Genomic DNA, 24,582 nt, shown 5'->3' with positions numbered 1-24,582 from the left:
AAGTCGCTGCGCACCTACCGGAATACAACTAAACTGCAACTCTATAATCTGGGTTCGTTTCCTCCCCACAGAATCGAGTGGTACAGTCCAAATCCCATCAGGCAGCGCGCGGCACTTCCTCGGCGAAGAAAAACCGCAAAATTTTGTACTTCTGGAAGTCAATTTTCTCGTTCTAGGATTGTTTATAGACGGGACACGATGCCTCTGGGTGTCCGGCCATGCTGCTCAACATGTAAGACCACGGACTCGCCGATGTGGCGGCGGAACGAGCTCGGAGACGTCCTGTGTAACTCCTGTTCCCTCAAACAGCTTCAGCTCAGCACCGCGCCGGCCGCCCAGCAGGAAAATAACGGCGACTCCAACAACACCGCACAGCCTCTACAGCACCAGAACGGCAACAAGGCCGAGAAGATTCAGCTCAGGAAATCCATGCGTGTCCGCTCGGCCAAGACTAAGGCGCTGCAGCAGACGGGCAAGGGCACGGTCACCAAGGGCAAGAGTAGGAGGATCATCTTCAAGAAGAACGTGAGTCGCCCCCCTCCCCACGGAACCTACAGTAAGCTACGGATTATGGGCTATTCCAAAAAATAAAGGAGGATGGGGGTGGAAGGTGTAGGATTGGACATATACAGGGGGTTGGGTCCAAACATCTGGATTGGACAGGGGGTTGGGTCAAACATCTGGATTGGACAGGGGGTTGGGTCAAACATCTGGATGGACAGGGGGTTGGGTCAAACAAGTCTGGATTGGACAGGGGGTTGGGTTGCCCAAATCTGGATAATATTTGGACAGGGGGTTGGGTCAAACAAGTCTGGATTGGACAGGGGGTTGGGTCAAACATCTGGATTGGACAAGGGGTTGGGTTGCTCAAATCTGGATTGGACAGGGGGTTGGGTCAAACAAGTCTGGATTGGACAGGGGGTTGGGTCAAACAAGTCTGGATTGGACAGAGGGTTGGGTCAAACAAGTCTGGATTGGACAGGGGGTTGGATCAAACAAGTCTGGATTAGACGGGGTTGGATCAAACATCTGGATTGGACAGGGGGTTGGGTTGCTCAAATCTGGATTGGACAGGGGGTTGGATCAAACAAGTCTGGATTAGACAGGGGGTTGGATCAAACATCTGGATTGGACAGGGGGTTGGGTTGCTCAAATCTGGATTGGACAGGGGGTTGGGTCAAACAAGTCTGGATTGGACAGGGGGTTGGGTCAAAAATCTGGATTGGACAGGGGGTTGGGTCAATCATCTGGATTGGACAGGGGGTTGGGTTGCTCAAATCTGGATTGGACATGGGGTTGGGTCAAACAAGTCTGGATTGGACAGGGGGTTGGGTCAAACAAGTCTGGATTGGACAGGGGGTTGGATCAAACAAGTCTGGATTGGACAGGGGGTTGGGTCAAACAAGTCTGGATTGGACAGGAGGTTGGGTCAAACATCTGGATTGGACAGGGGGTTGGGTCAAACATCTGGATTGGACAGGGGGTTGGGTCAAGCATCTGGATGGACATGGGGTTGGGTCAAACAAGTCTGGATAGGACAGGAGGTTGGGACAAACAAGTCTGAACTTTCACGCATTTAGTTTAGATAATGTGTGTTTCCAATTTATACTAGTAAGTTAATTCCGAACTACAGAATTGTTTCAACCGGAAACCACAAAGTTAGAACACAGCAAAAACGTCCTTTCCCCTTCTAATGCAAAATTAAGTCCCTGTGAAAATATGTGAATTTACATTATGTTCCCCCCACAGCCACTGAAGGCCCCAGCAGCAGTGTCCACTATAGTCACCAGCGAATGCTTCTTCTATAAGGTGAGATACAGTGGAAAATTGAACCAAATAGCCCATTTCAAAATTGTGTGGAGTTTTGCTAATTTTTTCTCGTTGGCTTTTAGAATTAAACACTACAAACTACTGTAAATGCAGAAATGTTCGCAGTGGTTTTATCATTATGTTATTTACCGTTGTGTTGTTGTTTACAGCCATGTTTGCCATTGTTTACACTTCCAGTCCTCTTTGTTGTTGTTGACAGGGTATCTACTACCAGATGGGGGACATTGTGTCGCTGATGGACCATGACGGAGGTATCTACTACGCACAGATCAAGGGGTTCATGCAGGACCAGTACTGTGAGAAGAGTGTGGTCATCACATGGTTGTTACCCACCCAGGCCAGCCCGAAGGACCACTTTGACCCTGCCACATACATCCTCGGTCAGTATTCTTAGTACCACTTTGACCCTGCTACATACATCCTTGGTCAGTATTCGTAGTACCACTTTGACCCTGCTACATGCAACCTCGGTCAGTGTTCTTAGTACCACTTTGACCCTGCTACATACAACCTCGGTCAGTGTTTTTAGTACCACTTTGACCCTGCTACACACATCCTTGGTTAGTGTTTTCAGTACCACTTTGACCCTGCTACATGCAACCTCGGTTAGTATTCTTAGTACCACTTTGACCCTGCCACATGCAACCTCAGTTAGTATTCTTAGTACCACTTTGACCCTGCTACATGCATCCTTGGTTAGTGTTTTTAGTACCACTTTGACCCTGCTACACACTTCCTTGGTTAGTACCACTTTGACCCTGCTACATACAACCTCGGTCAGTGTTTTTAGTACCACTTTGACCCTGCTACATGCAACCTCGGTTAGTATTCTTAGTACCACTTTGACCCTGCCACATGCAACCTCGGTTAGTATTCTTAGTACCACTTTGACCCTGCTACATGCATCCTTGGTTAGTGTTTTTAGTACCACTTTGACCCTGCTACACACTTCCTTGGTTAGTGTTTTTAGTACCATATTGACCCTGCCACATACATCCTTAGTTAGTGTTTTTAGTACCACTTTGACCCTGCTACATACAACCTCGGTTAGTGCTTTTAGTACCACATTGACCCTGCTACATACAACCTCGGTTAGTATTCTTAGTACCACTTTGACCCTGCTACATACATCCTCGGTCAGTATTCTTAGTACCACTTTGACCCTGCTACATACAACCTCGGTTAGTGCTTTTAGTACCACTTTGACCCTGCTACATACAACCTCGGTTAGTATTCTTAGTACTACTTTGACCCTGCTACATGTATCCTTGGTCAGTATTCTTAGTACCACTTTGACCCTGCTACATACATCCCCAGTCAGTCTTTTTGGTACCACTTTAAATTTGTGATGTATGTTTTCAAACAAATTAACCGAAAAATTCTTGGAAGGATTGTTCTGATCTTTATGTCGTAGGTATGTATTTACTTTTCGGCAATACATGTACCTGTAACAGCAGAGTTTTACAATATTCTGTGCAGTCTTGCATGTTTTATAATCAGGCTACTGTGGAAAGGAGTTGCATGTATAAAATTTTTATGCTACAGTTAAACCTGTACAAGTTATCACCTCTACTTAAGGGCCACCTGGCCAATGTAAGTTGTAACTACATTTTGGTGCTCTCTTAAAATTTTCCCCATTGACACAAATATCTAGAATCCTGTTTATCGGTCCCTTGAGTGGTCCTCTTGGGAAAATGTTAATGGATCAAATGCACTTGCTCAAGGTTTATTTTACCTCCTCACATGGGAATGAAGCATTGTTTTTGGCTTGTCTGTTTCTTTATTTGTGTGTGTATGTTTCTGCAGTTTCTCTGTTCTTCAAGACTCAGAGGAGTGTGCTTACTGTCGAGGGAATGAAGTCTGCCAGCTCTAATTACCTTGTGTCATATTTTTTTCCAGGTCCAGAGGAAGAGCTCTGTGTGTGTGAGATTTGCGTGTGTATGTTTCTGCAGTTTCTCTGTTCTTCAAGACTCAGAGGAGTGTGCTTACTGTCAAGGGAATGAAGTCTGCCAGCTCTAATTACCTTGTGTCATATTTTTTTCCAGGTCCAGAGGAAGAGCTCCCCCGTCTGATGGACTGTGTGGAGTTTGTCTGCCACGCCCCGTCGGAGTACTTCAAGACGAAGAAGTCCCCCCACCCCACCATCCCCTCCCGCCCCGAGACAAACTACGTCTCCGCCTGCGTGGCGCCAAAACAGCCTCCCAGCACAGCCGAGATATTTGGGGGAGAGTCATGACATGACAGGGAGCTGTGTGTTGTTGTTGTATATATGAATAGCTTGCTACATACTGTAAATACATTAAAGAGGATTCTGGTAAAATTGTGATCTTTTGTTCTTCTTCTTTTCACACAGTACAGATAAATGTGATAAGCTAATTCGCTGTTTAAGATGTTCTCTGTGATACAGTGTTGTAATATGTCAAAATTGAAGGCCCCAGGGAAAGAAGCAACTAGAGTTCCACGACCTCATACCTTCGCCAAATAATTTTAACCTTTATGACTGATGTATTATGAGTCGTAGCTCAAGTGGACATCTATAGATTATCTGACTCTCTAAATAACAGTATCATAATAGTGTACTTAATAACTCATATATACAAAAGAGAATACCAGAATACATAAAGACTTATTAGTGATTATAAAAGAAATGTTTAAGCTACGGTCAACTAATGCAAATTGGAGACACAAATATGGCGATCAGCCCAGTCATTTCAGTCTTCAAAGAACTCAAAAGTTGGCGCGGCATTGGGCCCGTCGTTTGGATGTCCTTCCGGGTCAAGGGGTGTCCGAACCAGCTTCTTGGCCCACACGGTCAATGACTTCATCATACCCGTACATTCTTTTACTTTTGCCGGGTCTCCGTTGAAAGCCGTATGAAGGCATTTCAGAATGTCCGTAAAGATCTTGTTGAATCTGTCAGAGTACTTGCGGGCTGTCGAGCCAGGTCGGTACTTCTCGGATCGAGGGTTGGAAATGATCGGCCAGACGTCGTCTTGGAAAAACGGCACAGGTCTCCCCGCAAAAACAAATCCGGGACCTTTGTAACACTTCATGTCGTCATCACAAGGAAAGAACCTGTCCGAACATTTACCCAGTAGGACCTGCGGATCATTCATTCTGACCAGCCGTTTTCCGTACAACACTTCGGCAAACTTGAAGTAGTGCGAAGGCTCTCCGGACTCTTCTAGAGGGTTGCATGGGTCGCTCCCTTCCCCCTCCTGTACGATGGTTGCTATTGCTTTCATTGCCGATCTAAAGTCATTGACTTTGAATGGAGTATTTCCGCCGTCAGAAAGCCAGTGTTCTCGTGACATTTGCTTCTTAGGGTCACCTTTTTTAAATATTCCACCGAGAGTCTTTATTGTAAGTACCGACAACGGGCAGAGAATCTCGTGGATGTACATTGCCCCAATGGTTTGCGGCCTATTCGTTAATTTCTTACAACTGTCCAGTATTTCGTTAGCTTCGGGATTTTGTGCGAGGTCATCAGAATGTACATTCCTCTGTGAGATTTTATGGAGACTGCGATGTATATTGGAAAAGTCCTTTTCGCAGTCAGGTCTTTCTATCGCCTGAAAGACGGAACGGATTTGGTTTTTGGAGCACCTCGCAAGCTCGACAGTCAGTCCCGGGTTAGCGCCGCCTGGCAGAGGTGACGGGTACGACAGTACCACGGAAGACTTGTTCAACACTGGTTCACCGCCAATAGCGTTCAGTAGGTTTGCCACCAGTGTCAAATGCTTCATCTCGTCCAAGACAACGTTTTGGATGACCTCCAATACTTCACCGTTATGTCCGTCCTTGATGGAGAACATGGCGGTAAGGTAGGGAGGGATAGTTGCCAGTTCCAGTTCCAAGGCTGTTTGTAGTGCCTTTTTCAGGTCCTTAACGCCATGAGGTGCGGTTCCTAGAGGCGGAAGACGCGTGCCACCGCCCGTGTCCCTTAACCAGGACAGTATCATTTCTCGTTTGGCCTGGGACAGGTCCCGACTCACTGGCATGTGGTTCGGGTGTGATTCGGGGAGAGTCAGTGCGTATTCCAGCAAGCGAAGGTTGCATGTGAAGTCGTCGTAGCTGGCCAGGTTAATGATAGGCTTCATGATGGGATACAGATTCGCGTACTGTTGGCAAATCGGGTAGACGTCATTGTACCACGTCACACTGCCGGGAATGTAAGAGTGCGTCGAGTAGGCCTTGACAAAAACGGTTAAATCTTTCACTTCCGCCGCTTCTATCTCGCTTGACTTCTGCGCGCGTAAGCTGAAGAAGTACACCTGTCCATCAAGCTGATTGTGTTTTCGGGGCTTTCCGGGATCGTAGGACATAAACTCCAGGGCACAGATACCGTTCGCATCAGCTGTGCACTCCTGAACTGTTACCGTTGTTGGATCATCCTTTGGATAGTACTGTCTGGGCTTGAGGACAACCCCTGCGGCAGGCGTCCCAAATCTGAACGTCCCGAGCTTCATAACCCAGGAGCTATGAGGCTCCTTCCGGAAAGCGAAGGTGTCGACAGGGCTTACGAATAACCCGTCTTCTCTTTCCGCTAGCAATGTGATACACAAATCTTGGTTCCTGATATCGCCGTTACTCATCACCACTGCGAACGGAAGATCGTCTACTGTCTTGAGTTCATCATCATCTAAGGTGAATTCTATCAGTCCTGAGGTTTTCCTGCGCCATTCTTCGCCACCAAATTTGATCCTTTTGGTAAATTTTCTGTCTCTCTGCCAGCCGCTACAGCGAGTGTACGTTCCGTTGAACTGATGTAGGTACATTTTTCCTCCTGTTGGTTTCACTATCTTCCCGTGGATGTCGGATCTTATGCTATTCGCAAAGTCTATTACAATCGTTTTCCTGCATTTGTCCACGTAGAATGGTACATGATGGAGAGGTGGTCGTCCGTCTCCCCACAGCATTCTTTTGTATGGGCCGAACGGGAGCGGACTTTCTGACACGGTGGCGAAAATCGTACCAATCACACGACCATAGGGGAAGTCGTCATTTTCTGGCTCAAGCCTCACATTGTAGACTGTCATCTTGACATGGAAGTTGAAATTTCTCTTGCAGCGGAGTGACCTAACCTGGCTCATGAATGTAGATTCGTCCTCCTCCTCCCACACAACATTCTCAAGGGTGGAGACGTACACTCCCGAGTCGGCATCTCCCTGATATTCATCGGTTTCGCACAGGTTTCCCCCGCAGGCGTCATGGAAGTGTTGAACCGGCCGAGGCTCCAGGTCTCCCTTGAAAAACCCACTCACGCCGATGGCAAGCCCCCAGATGACAGGTTGAAACTGGTTTTCCGGGTCTTGGTCGACAATTTTGCCTTCAGACCCTTGGTAAGAAGGTTGAAGAGTATTGTTAAAGAAACTCAAATGCAAACTAGCTTTCCCAAATTATATCAAAGACGAATAATCAGGATTGATAACCCGAGGTGTCTACGATGACGCCTTGCCAATAACATATAATAATAGTCTTTATTGCATATTCCTGCCCAGAAGGGCTAAATGCACAGATGACCACACGTGGTCTATAAGAAGCATAATGTAAAACATGAATTGATAAGATGCTACATTCTAACATTGAAAACTGAAAAACAGACAAACTGTGGACTATATTGCTAAACTAATGTTGATCACCCAGTAGTTTCTTCTTTCCTTTTGAAACATTTGGAAACATGACTACATACTTTTTCCATTATATGTTCGTTCTTACATGACATCAGGTATATAAAAGTGTCCAGCTTTGACATTTTTGTACATTTCCTGTCCAATTCTATTGTCTTAAAAAACAGCGATTGCCGCTCATCTTCATATAAGAAACAATAACCAGGAGTCCAGGACCTACTGCAATTGTACCTGTTGCAATTGGATCAAATTATAACTTACTGATGATTGGCTGTCCAACGATGGGGTCATCATTAATACAGGACCCGTCAGTAAGACAGACTTGCGTCACGCTGCAGTTGACCAATCGGAAGTCCCCGGTACCCATCTTGTTGAAGCCGGGATCTTTGTCAAATACGAACTTGTCGATGTTGAAGTTGTGAACTTCATTGTTGACGGTCGGTATGTCGGCAAGGATTCTCCCAGCAAAGTGTAGTCGAGGAACAGCTAGAAACACGACAAACATATCTGTTGGTTAATGTTTGCTGTAGCATCTATTGTCAAATTAAATCTAAGAATATAATTTTTTTTTAAATTCGTCGAATAAGGAATCATAAAAAAGCCTAAACGGCCAAACATTTTTAATGAAACTATGCACATCTTAGAGTCTAAATGACCACCAACAGTTTCTAAATAGATTCCCGAAGATATTTTGTAATGATATCGTCTAATTGACATCGACATTGGGTATGACATATATTGCCGTCACTGATGCATTAATCGTCGGTTGTGGATAAAGAGTACAGATGTAATTCGATGATTTGAGTGCCACATTATTAGAAGTCCCATGTGCACATGTGTATATTTGTACAAAATGATAAATTTTACCCAGGCACTCTGTCGGAGTATCCTCGACATCATCGGTGCACTGTTTGTCTGACGAAGATTCTGGAACTGAATATAATATGATAACAGTTAAAATACATATTAATATAGTAAATCATTGCCTCGAGTTGAAAATTTGTTTTCGCAGTTTACACTGTGTGACAAACTTCTTTTTTGGGGATATTGTCTTGAAATTTTGAATGATTTTTCATATCTATCCAAATCTTTTACTTAGCCTAAAGAATCTGTAATGTGTTTTTTGTATTGAAATTTACAGACGGGTCCATATTGACTTGGATAAAAACAAATAAAAGCTAGAGTTCCACGACCCCATACATTCGACAAATAATGTTTCTGAATGTTTCATGTTGATTATGAAAATACGGTCCTCATTTGCATGTATTATTTCCAAAATTTTCATCAGTTAACCATCTTCTCAACCCAAGTAATACAAGTTGTTCAAAGTACGAAAGTCATATCCTAACAAAGAAGGCTACTCTGAACATCTCCTCATAGATTATAATAATAATAATAATAATAACTTTATTGCACAACAATTGCACAAGGTACAAAGTATGGCATTCACTGGTACATAGATAACATTCTATTAGGCTAATCAGTCTATCTTATACAATATGGTGTAAATGAGACCATCTTTTTCATGATTTATGTCTAATAATGTCCACATTTCCTTGACTTAAATGCCGCAAGAACAAGATTTCTATATTCAATACAATGGAATTATAGTATTTTCTGACTTATTATGCAAATTAGTTCTTTATTTGCATAATTGATGTCTATCGATATTCCTCTCATTTTCAGTCACATGTGTCTCAATGTTTGAGAGTCCTATAATGGAATGCAGGGGATTACTAAACTTTCTTAATCAATTATGTAAATTAGATAATGATTTGCATTATTAGCTCATGAGTATGTAAATCATTACGTAACCATCTACATACCAAAAACCATGACCCCTTCTTGAATTATTCTCTTTCAAACTCTTGAACAAAATTGGCCCCTGCAGTTTAAAAAAAACCGTTAGGGGGTCCAAACCTACACGATGTACATGTAATCTCCCTTCACAGAGTTAACTTATCTACCACTTAAAAATCATAACCAGAACACGACATATCTAAACAGAAAGTTCCGCTGCATTACCATTGAAAGGTGATAGGGGAGGCCAAAATCTAAACATTTACCTGCGTCCGAACCTGCGAGGTAGACCAACAGGCAGAGAAGAAGTCTCCACGGCCAGCCACCCCGACCTGTAGATGGCAGCAGGACCTGGAGCATTGTTCTGGATGTCAGCCAACTTCGGGTCACGGAACACCTCGGCGAAGGCTACAACCCCTGTCGCTATTGGGAACGACACGACACCACATGAATAGAATCTACAGAGTGAATGCACGGTATTCATAGTGCGACAATGTCAGAGTCAAAATACCTGCGTTTGGGGGCCAAAATTGTTTCATATTATATAAATTTAAACGGTAAGGCGTCACATAGGTCATAGTCCATGATTATGCCATAGAAAATTGGAAAGATTCAATAGAACAGTATAGTTGTACAAAATTCAATTGTCCTGTGATGGGAAAATATTGTCGCAGATCCTTTTAGACAATTGGATATGTTACTAATCTCCAATAAGATCTACACGGGGCGCGAGGGCTGCCTGGAGCTTATCTGGCTGACTGGACCTTCTCTGGCTAGCATATTTATACGATTTTCGCGCCCCGTGTAGATCTGCTTGGAGATTATATGTTACAGCCTTGCTCTAGATGTGAGACTAATGTGCTACGCATGTGTCTATCATGTCAACAGTGACGTTTCCCTAAATCATAATTCAATCAAGTTTATTCAATTCAACACAAATCGTACAAGAGCAGGGATTAGCCAATGCCTCCCTGAATTGTGTTCCGATTTTTACAAGCATAATAAGGAAGACTGTTTGTCTAGTAGAAGAACTGCACCAATTTTTGTGTTGCATAGATCAGACTAAAGACAATTGGCTGCAGGTTAGTAAATGTATCTATGGAAGATAAGCTCCACCCCCTAATATAAAGTGTGTCAAACAAATTCTTATGTCAGTTGAGCAAAATCTTTCAAACACATGCTTCATCATGCTAGATATGCAAGAAGTAATGTTACGTGGCTACGGTATAGGATATTTCAAAAACAAAGTTTCAGCTTCAGACGAAAAGTTGTGCTATTTATATATCATAAAGGAGCCATTCCGAGTACATATATCTGGACAACAAATGAGTGTAAAGTCACCAGGAGGAAGTGGCGGAAGTATGAAACTGGAAGTACTACACAAATATTGACCTTTGACCTCACTTCATTACAGCCAAACCATACTAAAACACAAACGTCTACAGCCTACGGACACCACAAACATGGCTTAAAGTCAGATTTTTCAACACAATACGAAAGTGAAAACCCTTACCTGTAACATCCAGTTCATAAATCGCGAACATATAAAAAAACAAACCCTTTTTATAGCTACTTTCAGCGTTAGGGTACCAGATCTACCTATTGGCTAAACGTGGGGGTTACGATTTCTGCACCGGCACTGCAGAATTACAACTTACAAAAATATCAAGCGATGTCAGCAAAACGTGTTGCATTCGAACCACAAGTCTCAATGCGCATGTTCTTTTAAGCTATATACATAATAAGTAATGTCCTTGTAAACAAGCCCAAACAAACCGGGTTATCAAGTTTCCTTGTCTCTGATGTGGGTTCCGAAGGCTACCCTAGACCTGGGGCGGTGTAGTGGGGACAATCAGTTACCTTGTATGCCATCAATCATTAGATCGGCTCCTTTAGTAACTGTACGTAATCGTCCGTATGTCTAGAGAGGCTCACCTGCTTGACTTGGTGCATGTGTGTATTTAATTTTCAAATCTCAGTATGCGTGACCTCGCGTAACCTTGAAAACTTTTCTCCTTTTTTCTCCACAAAAATTAAGAAATAGAAATACATTTGAATATAACATACAGAGAACGTTTTGACTGATTCTAGGAGTGTTTAAGCCGATTCATACAGTTACAGAGATATAATATTTATACTCCGGGTGCAATGAACTCAGACCTGCGTCCCCTGTGCCTTAATGGAGGGGTCTGGGACGGCTTGTGGACTGGATCGACTCGTTATGTCCAGGAGGCGTCCCAACTTCTGGTTTATCCTTTTAAGAATTGAAAAAAAAAACCACAAGTAGAGTCAATAGATGTCCAATTTGTATAAACCAGATCATATTTAAGTCGAACAAATAACGACTAAACGCATCTATGCATATTTTTTAGATGTGTTTGCCTATGTGTATGTTTTTGTCAATATGGGCCATCGAGCCTGAAATAAACAATATGCTCGTCGACGTCCCTTCCATACTTACACGAACCAAGGAGGTGCTTCTATCTTCGATAGAACCTCCTTGCATGGACTGGTCCTTGAATAGAGAAGCCAAACTGTTCCGCTTGAGCAAAACAAATACATAGTTTTCAAATTGTTTTGAATGCTTCATAGTCTATACACACTGGACAGTCATCCATTGCCACACTAGTTGTTTGATCGCAACTACAGGCTAATTATGGTACCACAACAACTGAAGTTTCATGTATATAAACTGTACAGGTCATACCTTGGGGACAAGTTGAGTATTGCCGTGGCAAAATGGCAAATGTCCTTGTGAGAGCGAACTCCAGTGGCGTAACGCTGACGCTTTCCACTACTTTGGTCACTGTTGCCTCGGGTACGCACGGTTAGGTTCTTAGGTGACAGACACGGCGTTAGAACCTCCCCGCACTGCCAATGTCAATGTCACTACTCAGAGGAACAGGAGCAGGAAAAAACATCAGGCGGACGGGAGCAATCTCGGGGTCAATTGAGGATAGCGGAGGTGCGTCATAGATTCTGAAGGTTGAACGAACTCGCGGTGGTGAACAAAAGGTTTGTTGAGCCATGCAATATACCTGCAGTTGAGGTGTAAATCGCTAGGTAGAAATCATTCAGAAGTCCTGGGACTTCTTACGTGACCTTGCGTAACCTTGAAACCTTTGCTATTTTTTCTTTCCACAAAAATCATGGGATATAAGTAGATAAACATTGAATATAACATAGTGCAGAGAACGTTTCAACCGATTCCATGAGAGTTAAAGCCGGTTCGAACAGTTGCAGAGATGCCATGTTTATACTCTTGGTGCAATGAACTCAAACCTGCGTCCCCCGTGCCTTAATGGAGGGGTCTGGGACGACTCGTGGACTGGTTCGACTCGTTATGTCCAAGAGGCGTCCCAACTTGGTGAAAAGAGGCGATAAGACATCTGCCATCCCCTCTTTCTGCGAGAAAGACACCAGGAAATCTCCTTATGGTGAAAAGAGGGGATAAGACCTATGCCATCCCCTCTTTTTGCCAGAAAGGCATGAGGAAATCTCCCATCGGATGCATTCAATCTTTCTCAAGCACTGATGAGAGTCGAAGGCATCTAGTTTGTGTGCTAGTGCCTGTGCAATGGTCAATGTCTCGGCGCCGTATGAGACGTCTGATAGGACGGGGTGTTATACGTGTGTAACTTGGTCGATCTTGAGAGGTGTTTACAGCGCCGCACACACGACCCAAAGAGGCAAAAGCTGCTGAGGCTATTCCCAATCTTCGCTTTAAGTCTTTTTCGGACTTACAGTCTGATGTGATGAGACTTCACTTTTAGGAAAATGGAAGTTAGAACTTTGATGCAATAAAACCTTGAATCACCAGACTGCACACCTTCTCCTGGGCTCTAGCTGATTCTGTACTTGTACCTAATTATCTCAACTGGGCACTCCTGAGCTGCGATACCTTCACCCTTCACTATGCGGTGCTTCAGCATGGTCGTGTCACGGTCAGGTGCAGCCCGATTGTGACGGTGGATGGAGGTCAGCGGCTGCAGTACCTGCACCTGTCACTGGGCGGCGCTTTATTAATACCGTGTTACGTTCAGGTGTGGCCCGTTGAGTTTACGAATATGGATAGATGTAGCTGTGTTCAAGATCGGAGGAGAATGTAGGTTAGTACACAGGAGACAGAACGTTAGAAAAAAGTCCAAGAGAAGCGTTTTAGAGTTAGCTTGTGAGCTTTCATACTAAATGAGAGTCATCTGCAAACGTGTTTGACAGTACGTCAAACATACCACGACGTCATGTGTGTATCAGGTACCATAGTGAACTTAAGGTTAAAGGTCAGAAAGTTCAGGTTTGTTGACGTTAAGCCCAGGTGAGTCCGCAGACGTGTGTTACCTGTGCACGTCTCAGACAGGACTTCTCGATTCCGCGGCTTTTCGGTGCAAGTTTAGAGGACCAGGTATGCAGGTATGTATCTTGTTGTTCCGGTTATGTCGATGCATTGAGAGTTATGCAATGCTAATGCAATGTCAGTTGTTGTGCACATGTGGATGTCTTATTTTGTATGTTTAGAACGATTTGTGGTTGTCCGACTTTACGTTTCAATGATGTGCGGCACCTATTTAATACCAGAACAGTTACTGGCTCGTTTCGTAAATATATCATGAGGCAGGGGAGAGGAGTTTGTTGTTCGTCCACTGTTGTTGTTATTGTTCTATCATCATCATCATCTGGTCGTGAAGGTGTCACGGATGTTTAATTATTGTCTAATGTCAGTAGTAAATGATGTAACGTTATAAAACTATGGTAAGGTGAGTTATAGTTCCTTTCCCCAGTTTCTGCAGTGCTGGTCGCCGACCTTGTCTGGGTGAACCCACGGCCAGAGCCGGCATCTTCCTTTTGCTGGGGGGACCGGTGCAGGAGTTCGAAGAATCACAGAGCCGACATCTTCCTCCTGCTGCGGGGATTAGTGTAGAAGCTCATCGGAGTCCATTTTACAGATGTAAAAACATAGAAATACCGTATTTCTATGATCTTACAACTGTAAAATGAATTCCCATTAGCTTCATACGGTATAAATATATCTGTCACTATTTCTTATGGAAACTTGAATATGAGTACTTTGGAAAAAAAAGAAGTACTGTAAAATCTTCCTAATTCATCAGAATAATGATATATATATATATATATATATATATATATATATATATATATATATATTAATTCAACCTTAATGACGATCACCTGTGTTACAGAAGCTCATCAACATAATTTACCCAAATGGTCTATTTTGTGTCTGGACCACAAGTGAAATATACATCCTGTGGAAGTAGTGTATCTTATATTGGCATGAATCATAGTATAGAGTGACAAGTCAGTCTGTACTAGTATCATAAAGGAAAACTTTCATAAGTAAATCATGTGCAAATCTGCATATCTAAAGGATTACAGTAAGTCACTGAGAGAATGATGTACTAAATAAATGAATAAATATATATTGTATCTTATTGTAAGTAGAGTTATCCGTTCTGCTGTTATTGTTAGAAACCTCGCAAGGTGGCCATGCTTTGCATGCATCTGCAATCAACTTGTGTGTATTCAGTAACCTTTTGGATGTTGAGGTGTAGAAGCGTTACAAAAAACAAGATATTTAATCTTAACTGAAATAAGGTTTGTTTTTATGTCTTAAGTGATAGTGTGAATGCATATAAGCACGAGAGAGTTCGTTTCAATGTACACCTTGGACGTTGTTCCTTTGTCAGATTTCTGGCAGTAGCATTTATGACAGAATGAGGTTCGGTAGATGTGTTTTCTTGTTTATGTTTAAGTATTGAATAAAGAATACTTTTCTTTGAACTGTTTCTTTGTTTTTACTTAAGTAACTTTTTGTATCCTCACGTCAGCTACTGGGTCTCCGGAGTTTGCCTACGATCAAATTGATTGACAGATGTCCTGACCAGTCTTCAAAGTTTATCAATAAGTCAATTAGTACATTCAGGTTAATTACACTCACCTGTGTTACAGGTGTTCATGAACATAATTAACCCAAATGGCCTTTTTGGTGTCCAAACCACGAACGAAAGATGCTTGCTCTTAAGGTAGTGTAAAGATTTGCTGGGGTGTAGGTGGGGCTGGGGAAATCAAACACGGGTTTGCAATAACAAATTAGAATTATAGTCAATATCAAACCTTGCATCGAGGGGAGGGCAAGAAGAGTCTGGGAAATTGTGGGAAAATAAACTTATAACGACGAAATTTTACAATATTTGTGATTTTCCAGTATAATTCTGACATCGTGTTACGTGACGTCTTGCGACACAGCCTGGCGTGGCCAGACCGGCCTTAAGGGGCACCATGAAGAGCCCTAGTTTTTTGAGACACTAAGTTCCCAGACTGAGAACTAGTGATCTCCTAAGCCATAGGACAGCTCAGCTCAGCCGGCCAAGGCTCGCAGATGCCAGCCCACTTGGGATGACATCTTCCCCACAACGGGGAGGCTGTCGTTTCAGGAACGACATAACTCGAAATTATCTTGCCTGAAGCCCAGAGTAGCTCTGTACAATTTTCATTTGTGGTCCAACAACTGAAACGTTTGAAAATGTACGTTTGATTCCTCCCCGATATACGGGTTAATTTATATATATTTGGACATCTTTGAAATGAAGAATACATATAATGTTTTTACGTATAACAATCATGCCTGTTGTTGTCTTGCTCCGATATATCACTTAATCTACAGCAGACATAGCCATTTGGGTAAATTATGATAATACACCTTAATGGCATGTTGGTTTTGGATGAACTCAATTTGAGTTGGTTCTGGCGGGTTACACAGGGCCATACATGTACTTCAAGGTTCCATACACGACGCAAAAGAAACCCATCTTTTTAAGTAGCATCTAGAGGAAATTTTCAAACTGTTTTTCTTTTATCCTGAAGGCTCGAATCTTCCTTTCATCAATAGCAATGCTGACTTTTTTCTACCTGTGTGCTTAGTTTTCATTCATATGGTAATGTCCCTGACGATGAAAAGTCCACTACTGCAAAAATAAAGTTCTGGCCATGAACTGCAAGCTTTCAGTTGACCTCACACGCAAATACATACATATTCTCTCTCACACACACACACACACACACACACACACACACACACACACACACACACACACACACACACATATGCAGGCACACACGCATGCACACACATGCACACACACGCATGCATGCACACACACATACACACAAATGCACACAAACGCGCACACGCACACACACACACACATGCATGCACCGAATAAACCACCGAGTGATTGAGGATGATCATGACAGCGTAACAATTCTAGACTATGAATAACAAAGTATGAAAGTCTTATCTTAGCAAAGAAGGCTATTGTAGCATTTCCTCGTAAACTATGTAAATGAGGCCCTCATTTGCATGATTTATGTCTGATAATGTCTACTTAACTTCTACGTAGAATATACGAGGCCGGAACGAGATACGTATACGCGCCTTATAGGAGCAGAGGCTCCAAAATGGAGGTGTGATAGGGGTTGAATTTCTGCTTTTTAGACTTAAGAAGAATGACAATTTAGGCATTAAGAGGGGCCCGCACATGATACACGCAAACACACACACAAAACACATGCAACCACACACATTCACATACAATCACACACACACAATAACACACACACACACACACGATGATACACAAACACACACACACACACACACACACATTTACAGATTCCAGACCATTTTGATTTGAAGGTGTCCATCTTTATTTCTTGTCTTCAAACATTTCCAACCAAAGTGACACATAAATTCTAAAATAAATACAGCCTCAGAACATCGACCTTTAAACATTGAAGAGTCAACATTTTCCAATATTTATAAGAACGTGAAAATTCGCAAAAAACATTATATAAAGATGTTTATATGCTACAAAGTCTATAGGTTCGAAATAACTACCGACTAGTTTCTATTTACTCATCTCCAGAAAGGGTACTTCTATATTGTTACAATCATTATAAATCGTACCATATCTTAAAAGTATACAGGTTGATATAATAGTTTCTACTGTATCTTACTCAAAGTCTTTTATGTAAATCATGAACTTTTATCAATGTATATCATATTTAGTAATTTCTGATTTTTGCAAATCAATGTTTTGAAAAGCTTAATGTGATTATCAGACCATATAACACAAATAAGCTTTTTAAAACCATTATTGCCAATGATATATCAATCAAGTCACATTACCTATAAACATATAACCATTCGTTACTATACTGAATCCTGTGCACCTCCTGTTCATTTTCCGTGACATCATTATCATATGCACAGTCTGAGTGACATAATGGCATGCATGAAATCACCAAACCGTGTATTGTATCAGGAAAAATGATTCTCCAATAAGTACTCCATGAGTTTTAAATTTAAGAATCTCTATTTAAGTAACATCCCCTTTTCCCCCTTGCATAGCTTTGTCACTATACCAAAATATAAATGACATCAACTTAGAATTTACTGGCATGTTGGTGCCACAGAGCAACATGTGCATTCAATGAGGTATTTCAACACACAACACCGAAAATACTGTAAATGAATTGTTTCCTTAGTATCAGTGATCTTGCATAGAATCTACAATCATGGCAAAAATATATCAATCATAGTTATTTCCTTGATTACGTACATTCACACTCACTACAGAAGCACATCTAGCAGTAACTGTTAAACAATAAATACAAACATTGTGCGCTTGGTTTTCTCTTGTGTAGTTTTCTTATCCATTAACTCGGCTGCTTACAAAGTCTACCGAAGTTCTAAGATACAATTCTGAAACAATAATACTTAATGTGTATAAGAAACATAGACCTGATATTCTTAGATTATATGTTACAAAAGTAGTGGTATTGAGTTGACATGCACATTTGCACTGAATATACACAATCAAAAAGTAAATCAAAACTTTTACCGCTGGCTCTCGAATGCTGAACAAGAGACCGAAGTTGTTAATTATCCATTACTAGTTCAAGGCCAAGCGTTCGTAACAGCGTGTTCGTTCCCCCAATGATATCATAGTGAGCATGGTGGCATTGGGAAGACGACCGGCCGTTGGTCAAAAACGTGCACTTTGAAAGGCTGTAAAGCCGTCGAACCTCAGACTGAGGACGAAGCATGACGCTTTTTCGTTAGCTAGTAGTGCAATGTGGATTCGCTACGGCTCGTGTGTTTTTATGGATTTCGTTTATCAGTGTTTATCGGGGTTAGACACAATTCACAGATACTATGCTATATCTAAATTTTACCCAATGTTGTCACATTTCATAATACACTTTAAAGATGTACAATAAGTGAACCCTATAGCTGTGTTACAGAATCTTTGGGAGGCCGTGCCTCAGCGCCGTCTCCGTTCATCTCCATGAACGCCGTGTTCTCGTGCCCATTCTCCGAGTCGTACGCTGAGCTAGCTCGGTTCTTTATTACACTGCTGTACACGTCTTCTTTAGGCGGCTCATTCAGCTTAACCTTCCCCTTCCTGTAGTGATGTAGAGAGAGGAAATACTTCAGAAACAACTTCCATTTGAACATTGAATGCTATATAATACTATTAGCAATGACAACACAATCGAAAGGAAAAAGGATCACACCTTTATAAATTGTCAGAATTCTGCAATAAAACAGCAACACAGCTATGGTCTACTTTTGTGTTTTACTCTTTCTTTACATGAAAGAAGCATGAAAACAAAGAATTGTGATCTATAAAAAATTTTTCTATATCTTATATATACAATGTATATCACTGATTAATCTCATTAAGGTCAACTGCTATCAAATGCATGGAAATCAGAACATCAATCCGGTGGTTAGAACACCAATAAGCCTACTGTAACATATCGCCCAGATATTGATAACCTCTAAAACTTGTTACATGATACTTGTTGGCCTACATGTGTCATTACATAAAATTCATGATGCCATCAACCTTAAGAAGCAACTCTAAGCTTAGTACTCAATACACAAAAATATACTTACTGTTGGCCAAAAGACCTAAATATGGCGTAGGCTGAGACAACAATGCAGACAAAGGCAAAGATTGCAGCCACAATAATGATGACCAGCTCCGTCTGAGGGTAAAAAATTAAAAAAAGATGTGTCAACAATCTTCTTACCTCAGTTTAGCTATATCTTAGATCAGCAGTGAATTATTGTCTAGTAAGAACAAGTATTTCATATTAGGTCAAACACATGACATTGTAGATAAAGAATTATTGACAAATATGAAGCAACCTTTTTGCTACCGGTATGCCAAAACATGTAGCTAGTTGCTACATGTAAAAGCTTAAAATAAATGTCACTTTATGTTCATCTAAAAGTTCATTACATGTGAAAAACCGTGATTCCTAGTACAGTCAAAAATATGTTAGGTGCAGTTTTTGTTGACTAGATTTCTTTGTGACTTAAAACTCCAGAATCAGTTTTTATCTCTAAATGAGAGAGAATTTTATTTTTCTCTCATATTTCTCCCTTTTTATCTCCCTGCATTTCTTACAAATGATCACCTACATGCAAATGACTCTCATTTTTCTGTACAAACCTGGTCCAGTCCTGAACTCCTGCCTTCAGCAGTTGTGGTGGGTTCAGTCGCCTGGGTACCCATGGAATATTCAAAGTTTCCTTGCGTCTCAATCGCAGCTTCGTATTGTGTGAGGATGGCGTCCAGCTCCGAGTCTGTTAACAGGGAGGCTCCATTGGCGTTTTGAATCACAAACGTCAACGCCAAACCGCCATCAACAGCCGGAGCAGCTGACAGAACTGCAACATTAGCAGCCCTGAGAAGACAAAATAAACTTGGTTGAGATGCAACTCACACAAACGTAATATTTCAGATAGATAGCAACAAGTGTTTTTGCTTGGGTCTTATGGAATACAAATGTACATGTATTTCAAGTATTAGAAGTCAGGTAAATGATCTTTTGCAAACATTTCTGAATGACTTTTAGTAGAGTAAAGGCAGGACTCCAAAAAAAAAAATATCAACTCTGCCACCAGTTTTGAAAAAAAGATATGAATCAAATCATCAAGAGCATAAAGCAGAGTAGTGACATCATCAACAGTGTAATAGACTTTGTGAAATATGAGATATTACTTGTACTGACCAGAAAGACACAGCACCCAGATTAGTCAGTTATTACTGTATAACAGTAACCATGAGATAATAGTATGACAATCATTTACCACCATGTTAGGCTAGGTTATCATCAAATTTTGCAGTAAATAAAGAGGTAAAAACGATTTTGTTGAGAGAGTGGAAAAACTCACGTGAAGTCCAGGCCAGCGCCTGCAGCACAGTTCCCAGCGGTAGTACAGTAAGTATTTGCAGATGCAGCAATGGCCTCTTGGAAAGCAGCTTGGTCAAACTAATCAAGACAACAGGAAACAAAATAGGCATTCAGATAATGGAATCTATCATAAAAACTATTGATTGAATTTGTTTTTTCAAATAGTTTAAGAGACAGCCAGCAACAGAAAAAAACTGTGGAAGACAATGACGGCCTGCTTAATGATCAGTGCTATGCATTGACATGGGGCCTTGGTGACGATGATGATGATGAGTGACTAAATGCATTCAAACTTGACTTACTGTGTTAGCAGTGGTATCAAGGATAACAAGTGGGAATCCTTGACTGGTGGGTGCAGTCGGTGCCCCGGGGGTGCAGACAGGGACGGGGTTGGACCACTCCCCACTCCCCTGGCAGGTGGCAGAGGCCTCCCCGACCAGCTCAAACCCAGCGTTGCAGGTAAACTGCAAGACACCTCCCTCAAAGAAGGTCCCTGCACGGTTTCCATTGACAGGTGCGCCAGGATCTCCGCAGTAAGCAGCTGGTAAGGAAAATAAGAAATCGACAATCGTTACTTACAACATACAGACTGGAAGTACTTGGAAGGTTGAGTAGAACACACCACATTCATTCATTCGTTGTTCGACTCTAGGTTAGAAACAACTTCATTGCCACATTTTACTGTGCTGCATAGCATTATTCTAGTCCTTAAATACAATATTTGATCCCTACAAACCCTGCTTTTAGCCGTTTGAGGCATTTTCTCCATGGTTTACACACAAAGACTACAAGGACTATGGAATCTCATGTCACAGGCTCCAACACATTCTTCTGAGTGTGTATCATTATTCTGTATCGAATTTGTACCCACCCTTCAGCATAACACACTAGCTTTTCAGGCACGTGCATGTGGCATCAGCTGCCTATGTTACATTAACGTGTGTGTAAGCATAGATGTTCTGTATCTGTATCTGTATAGCCGGTATAACCGCCCTTCGGCGTAACACACTAGCTTCGCAGGCACGCGGCGCGGCAGCAGCTGGTTATATTACACTGAACGGCCTGTCACACCTAACTTTTGCACATCTGACTGCAATCATTCTTTGAAGCTATTTAGTGAAGGTGTTCCTACAGCATCTGATGACAACGAGTTCCATTCTACTATGGTTCTACTATGGGAAATACGAATTTTTGAACACATCAATCCTTGGTTTATAACTCTGGTACTTCAAGGCATAACTGTTTCTTGTCCTTTTCTGGGCTGGTATTAGATAATTATTTGTTTTACATGTTTTGTATATAATGTTACAGCTTCTCACTTGTACAGAGTGCCTCCTGCAGCTGGTTGGTGACGGCTATAAGGCCTATATTACATTAACTGTGTGTTAGCATAGATGTTACAGCTTCTCACCTGTACAGAGTGCCTCCTGCAGCTGGTTGGTGACGGCTGTGAGGCCCTGGAAGTCTGCAGCCTGCAACACCCTGCCAGGGTCGCCCGCGATCTCCTGCAGCGTGTCCGCGTTCACGCCGCTCCCGATTCCGACGGCGTAGATCGTGATGCCGGCGTTCAGGGTGTTCTGCGCCGGTCCAGCCACGGCATCGGACGACTCTCCGTCCGTGAGTACCAAGAGGACGTCTGGCTTGTCGGCACGGTTACCGCCAGCGGTGGTGAACACGTCCTGGCGGACAAAGTCGATGGCCGCACCAGTGAAGGTTCCACCACGCTGGTAGGTAATGGCACCGATGGCTGCCAGTACCTCTGCCTCGGTTGCGTACTCATTTAGGTTGAATTCAATGCTGGAAAGGATATGAGAATAAAGAGTGTTGATTATGATTACAACCAATACCCATTTCTAATTAAGTGTGCTAGCTTATCACAGAGAATCTATGTACTGCAGCAAATCATAATAATAATAACTTTATTGCACAACAATTGTACAAGATACAAAGTATGGCATTCACCGGTACATAGATAACATTCTATAAGGCTAATCAATCTATCCTATACAATATGGCGTTAATAGTAGTATGAGATGACAATGGGATTTTACAATCATTGGAGGAGTTTCTAACGTCTAGACATTCTTTGATATATTTCGAAATGTATACCATGCAGGGGTCACTTGGCACTGTCATAAATTACAAACAGCTCCTTCAAGCATACCCAGACACAAGAGAATATTATATAATAATACAGAAATCTTTATTGACACAAAAAATGTACAGCGACTCTCATAAGGTCTATCACACCTTTTCATACAAACAGTCAAGTGGATACAAGGATAACCTACTTGTTAAAATCACTGTACTGGACCACTCCAACCCGTGTGTTGTTAACAGCAATCTCAAAGTTCCCCACGATGTACTGTGTAAACGCCTTGAGGAGATTGAAGTTGTCTGAACCGACACTGCCTGATCCATCCAACAGGAGAACCAGGTCAATGTCCAGGGCACTGTCAGTACAGGCTGAAACTGTCAAGAAAAAAGTGGCAAAGTTAGATGCTTATCATTGAAACTCATTGCTGCAAGGCAAGTGTTGGGTTCGTTTTTTCTATTTCTGTAACAATTAGTACATGTACTATAAAAATATCAAATGTTGACATTCAATCATATGTGCATGTCAGACAATGATGTAACTTATCTGTAAGAAATAAAGATGTGTTTTTTTAGTAAATTTCTGAAATAGCCTGTTAAACATTAGTAAATCATAAAATCAACACATCACAACACAGCACTGAGGGTAAATGTAAGTACAAACTTATAACATGATCACTAGGTCATGTACTTTTGTCTGTTTATTACTACCAACTTGAAGACAGAAAATTAGGAAAAATTCATGCAATAAGATACGCCAAAAATAGTTACCGTCTCAAGCAACTGGATAAAATTTTGAAACAGTCAGACGTTTCAGACAGCATCCGCTATCTTTCATCAGTGACTAAAGAAAGATCTGGTACATGTAGAACTAGGTTTTATATCAAAACTCTGAATAGATATGTCAATGAAGTGAAGACAATTTCAGGTTCAATAGAATAGTAAGTTAAGACAAAGTTGTATGCTAATGAATCAATTAGTAACTATTTTTGGCGTATCTTATTACCTGGATGTCTAACCATCATCAACGGATAAATGAAAGAGTTTCAAAATTTTTATCTATGTTTTGTTACTTACAGACTTCACAGTTATTTCCGGTGTACCCCTGGGGACAGGTACAGGTGAACTGGCTGGTGCTGCCCACCTGGGCACACGTGGCTCCGTTCTGACATGGGTTAGCTAGGCACGGGTCGTTAGCTGTTGGGAAACAGGAGAATAAAAATAAAGAGGGCTGTTTAAAGGCATGCAGAGCATTTCACGAGGCTTGAAACTTGAATAAAAAAACTCAACTTTCTAGTCATTCCTACAAGTAAGTTTCAATAACACTATAATACCATTACATATCAAAATTAAATGAGCAGAGATACGATGTCGTTGTTCCGACTCACCGACACATGTAGGCACAGCCGAGCTCCACTGTCCGCTGCTCTGGCACGTGGCCGTGGCACTCCCCTGGAGGGTATAGCCGGAACTACAGGCAAACGTGACCGTGTTGCCCTGGAAGTAACCTCCGACTCTGTTGCCATTCGCTGGAGCTCCAGGATCACCACAATATGCAGCTGAGAAACATGACGACAAGTATAATGTAAGAAAATGCAAGCAATGCAACAGATTAAAATGAAGCTTGCTTAATTAGCTACAAATGTAAGTCACTGACACACAGCACAAAATTAAATTGGTGTGGCCTAAGTTAATGGAGGTGATCTCAAGTACAATTATGTATAACCATATCCTAAGTGTCCTGAATTATTTATTCACCATTCAAGAACCCTTATAGTTTCACCATGTGCATAATTATCACTTAGAGTTGTTACCATTTGTTCCATCAGGACCTTCACAAGCAGCTGGCAAAGGAAACAAAATATAGCAAAAACAAGAGAAGTTAGCAAATTTAAAGTTGTACACAGAAGATTTTCAAGGAGATGTTTCAACTTCTTCG

General features: G+C 41.8%; 3 protein-coding genes across 4 annotated transcripts in view; 1 reads left to right on the top strand and 2 right to left on the bottom strand.

Moving 5' to 3' along the window:
* Positions 1-78: 78 nt before the first annotated feature.
* On the top strand, positions 79-4,156 carry LOC136446272 (GATA zinc finger domain-containing protein 1-like). Of its 2 annotated transcripts, none has more exons than XM_066444613.1 (4): positions 79-525; positions 1,750-1,809; positions 2,030-2,210; positions 3,730-3,865. In XM_066444613.1, the coding sequence occupies exons 1-4, from the start codon at positions 199-201 to the stop codon at positions 3,831-3,833; spliced, it is 672 nt and encodes a 223-aa protein (XP_066300710.1). In that variant the 5' UTR covers positions 79-198; the 3' UTR covers positions 3,834-3,865. The 2 variants fall into 2 exon arrangements, with proteins under 2 accessions (XP_066300710.1, XP_066300709.1); XM_066444612.1 differs by lacking the exon at positions 3,730-3,865 and adding an exon at positions 3,876-4,156 and having other exon boundaries at positions 81-525.
* LOC136446268 (uncharacterized) lies at positions 4,146-12,263 on the bottom strand. Its single transcript, XM_066444603.1, has 5 exons — positions 11,968-12,263; positions 9,527-9,683; positions 8,328-8,393; positions 7,722-7,946; positions 4,146-7,168 (listed from the first exon to the last, which is right to left on the bottom strand). Exons 2-5 carry the CDS (start codon positions 9,618-9,620, stop codon positions 4,542-4,544), a joined length of 3,012 nt encoding a protein of 1,003 aa, XP_066300700.1. The 5' UTR covers positions 9,621-9,683; positions 11,968-12,263; the 3' UTR covers positions 4,146-4,541.
* Positions 12,264-16,961: 4,698 nt separating this feature from the next.
* Positions 16,962-24,582, bottom strand: part of LOC136445777 (collagen alpha-3(VI) chain-like) — a 33,206-nt gene continuing 25,585 nt past the window's right edge. The window contains exons 31-39 of the mRNA XM_066443916.1: positions 24,032-24,202; positions 23,721-23,840; positions 22,841-23,021; positions 21,961-22,346; positions 20,852-21,090; positions 20,530-20,627; positions 19,805-20,039; positions 19,243-19,334; positions 16,962-18,745 (exon numbers count right to left, since the gene is read on the bottom strand). Of these exons, the coding sequence (XP_066300013.1) occupies positions 18,568-18,745; positions 19,243-19,334; positions 19,805-20,039; positions 20,530-20,627; positions 20,852-21,090; positions 21,961-22,346; positions 22,841-23,021; positions 23,721-23,840; positions 24,032-24,202 (1,700 nt within the window). The 3' untranslated portion in view covers positions 16,962-18,567. The remainder of the gene's footprint in view (positions 18,746-19,242; positions 19,335-19,804; positions 20,040-20,529; positions 20,628-20,851; positions 21,091-21,960; positions 22,347-22,840; positions 23,022-23,720; positions 23,841-24,031; positions 24,203-24,582) is intronic.

The sequence above is a fragment of the Branchiostoma lanceolatum genome, chromosome 12 (genome assembly GCF_035083965.1).
Source record: "Branchiostoma lanceolatum isolate klBraLanc5 chromosome 12, klBraLanc5.hap2, whole genome shotgun sequence".
NCBI lineage: Eukaryota > Metazoa > Chordata > Leptocardii > Amphioxiformes > Branchiostomatidae > Branchiostoma > Branchiostoma lanceolatum.
This window is presented reverse-complemented; position numbering and strand designations above follow the sequence as displayed.